Below are 2,833 nucleotides of genomic sequence, written 5' to 3'. Positions count from 1 at the left end.
ATCGCAGTTTTGTGATTTTGTTTGTAGGCTTGATCCGATTTGATGCCTGTTGTGTTTTCTTCGCATGACGTTCACAAGTTTTGATAGTAGGCCTATATAATTTTCAAGTAAGTTTAGTATTAGTATATTAGTACTAATAATAAAATAAAATAATATACCAGGTGACACTGGTTTACTTGGGAACTTCTTCAAATTCTTCCAGGAGAAATTTGATAAATTTTTACCAGAAATTCTCAAGACATACAGCTCTCGGCGACCACAGAAGAGACAGGGCCGTATGAAGAGTCATCAGGAGTGGTATAATGATGATCTTGCTGCGATCAAGGAAGTTATGTTGGCTCTAAAAAATAGGTGTGAAGGTGGTGATGATGGTGACAGGAGGAGATATAGACGTGCTAAATCCATCTACAAGAAGCAAGTTGAGTTGGCTAGGAAGGTAGCAACAGCAGCCAAAATTGACAATGCTCCAAACCACTGTAAGGCAGCCTGGGATGTTATAAATTCTCATCGTTCCTTGCCAGTGAGAAAATTGGAGTTTGCGAGTCCGGATGCATTCAATGATTTCTTCATTGAATCAGTGAATAGCATTGTAGGTGAACTGCCCACTGCTGCTGCAGACCCTGCTGAACTACTGGCTGCACGAGTTCCAGCAGTGCATGCACACCTCTCTTTCTTCCGCCCCATCACTTCATTGGCCCTGAGGAAGATTGTCAAATCATTCAAGCCATTGAAAAGTCCTGATGTGTATGGAATGTCTGCATTCATGCTTCGTGAGGTGATTGAGGAAATTGTTGATCCACTTGCTGTGGCAGTTAATGATTGCCTGAGGACTGCTATCTTTCCAGACTTCTTGAAAACATCTAGAACCACTCCGGTTTACAAGAAGGGTGACCACCAGAGCCTAAACAGCTACAGGCCTATATCCATCACTCCAATCTTTGGTAAGGTGGTTGAAGCAGTCATCAAGCCCCAACTTGAGGACTTCTTTGAGAGGAATAACCTTTTTTCAAACATGCAATTCGGTTTTCGCAGAGGGAGGTCTACTTTTGGTGCAGTAAATCGGGTTGCTGAACGGATTGGTTCAGCATTTGAGGATGGTGAATCCCTAGCACTGACTCTTTGTGACCTAAGCAGAGCATTTGACTGCGTTGACCATGGAATTTTGTCTGATAAGCTCCATTACTATGGGATTGTGGACTCAGCTTTGTCTCTATTGAATTCCTACCTGACTGGGAGGGCACAAGTGGTGTCTCTTGGAGGAGCTTCTTCCAGCCCACTTCCTGTGAATTTTGGAGTGCCACAGGGTTCAATACTGGGACCAATCCTGTTTATCATAATGATAAATGACTTGGACAACAACGGCTCGACTCTGCTATTTGCTGATGATATGTCCTTATTGTCATCTGGAGTGGACCTACAGCATGTGCTAGAACTGTCAGCAGAGCATCTCCAATCTTCAACCTCATGGTTCCAGGCAAATCGCTTTCAGTTGAATGAGAACAAGACACAAAACATAATCTGCAGTTTGTCTCGCAGCCTGCCAGCTGAACAGGACCCTGTAAAGCTGTTAGGGTTTGTCTTGGACTCAAAACTGAACTGGGCTAGCCACATCCAACAAGTGACCAGGAGGCTGTCGCGAATTTGTTTCTTGTTGCTGAAGCTGAGGGGACATGTGACAGAGGCATATCTGGTAATGACTTACCATGCACTTTTCCACTGCCATATCTCCTATGGTCTGCTCATGTGGGGTCATTCAGCAAGGGTGGTGGAAGTACTTAAGCTGCAGAAACGGGCTGCACGGATTATAACTGCTAGCGAACATCGAGCACACTGCAAGCCCCTTTTTGTAAGACTGGGTATTATGACAGTTGTCAGCCACTTCCTTCTTTTCTGCCTGCTGCATGTAAAGAAGAGTCAGCATGGTTTGTTGACTCGGAATGATGTGCACCATCACAACACTAGGCATCGAGAGCTGTTTGACATCCCGAGGGTACGTCTTCAGAGGTCGCAGGTGTGTTATGGGAGTGCAGCATTACGCTACTTCAATAGACTGCCTGCAGGAGTGAAGCAGTTGGATTTGCGTGATTTTGAGAGAGTGGTGACCGGATTTATGAGAGTCAGAGCCTACTATGAAGTGCGTGAATACATGAGTGATGATCTGACTCAAATTTTAACTACTTAGTCACTTTCTGCCATCTTGATCTTGACTTGAGTATGAAAGTGTTGTTTTTATTGTATAATGATGCCATCGATCCCACAGATGTGGGTAATGGATGAAGAAGGAGGTATATAAGGTATATAGGTATATAAGGTAATAATAATAATAATAATAATGAGTTTCTGTTCATGGCTTGGTCATAAGTATGGCCACAAGTGAACAAGTCAAGAACATAAAAAACTGTCATAAGACAGGTCAAGAACAAAAAACACATCAAACACAAAAAGCAGCAAGCAGAAGAAGCAGCAAGACTAATGCAAGAAGTAAGCTACTTACAGTCTGAGGATCACAATCATAAAACTCCCTCATAGAATAAAAGGGGTTCTCCTGAAGGAAAGCCCTCAGTCTCTCCTCTTCAAGACTGTCTCTGGCAGAGTACTGGCTGATACTGGCAGCTTGTTCAAAATTTTAGCTGGCTGGTAGATGAGGCTGCTCTGGGTCCTCCCCAATCTACAATATGGCAGGTCCAGCCTCAGCCTGCCTCTGGTGCCATGATCATGCACATCACCCCTGGTAGGCAAAGTACAGACACTGTGGAATGCCTTTATAGCTGACATGTAAATGTAAAAATTGAATACAGTGAGAATCTTTTCACTCACAAAAAGAGGCTTACAA

The 2,833-nt window shown here is 43.6% G+C and overlaps 1 protein-coding gene across 1 annotated transcript; it reads left to right on the top strand.

Moving 5' to 3' along the window:
* The first annotated feature begins 277 nt into the window (after positions 1 to 277).
* On the top strand, positions 278 to 2,182 carry LOC111061457 (probable RNA-directed DNA polymerase from transposon BS). The gene has a single exon (XM_022349146.2). The coding sequence runs from the start codon at positions 278 to 280 to the stop codon at positions 2,180 to 2,182; it is 1,905 nt and encodes a 634-aa protein (XP_022204838.2).
* Positions 2,183 to 2,833: the final 651 nt, after the last annotated feature.

Source organism: Nilaparvata lugens, unplaced genomic scaffold, assembly GCF_014356525.2.
Source record: "Nilaparvata lugens isolate BPH unplaced genomic scaffold, ASM1435652v1 scaffold5918, whole genome shotgun sequence".
Classification (NCBI taxonomy): domain Eukaryota; kingdom Metazoa; phylum Arthropoda; class Insecta; order Hemiptera; family Delphacidae; genus Nilaparvata; species Nilaparvata lugens.
This window is presented reverse-complemented; position numbering and strand designations above follow the sequence as displayed.

Bases quoted from the DNA above. Each gene is read 5' to 3' on its own strand.
- LOC111061457 (XM_022349146.2), top strand. From the start codon at position 278: ATGAAGAGTCATCAGGAGTGGTATAATGATGATCTTGCTGCGATCAAG.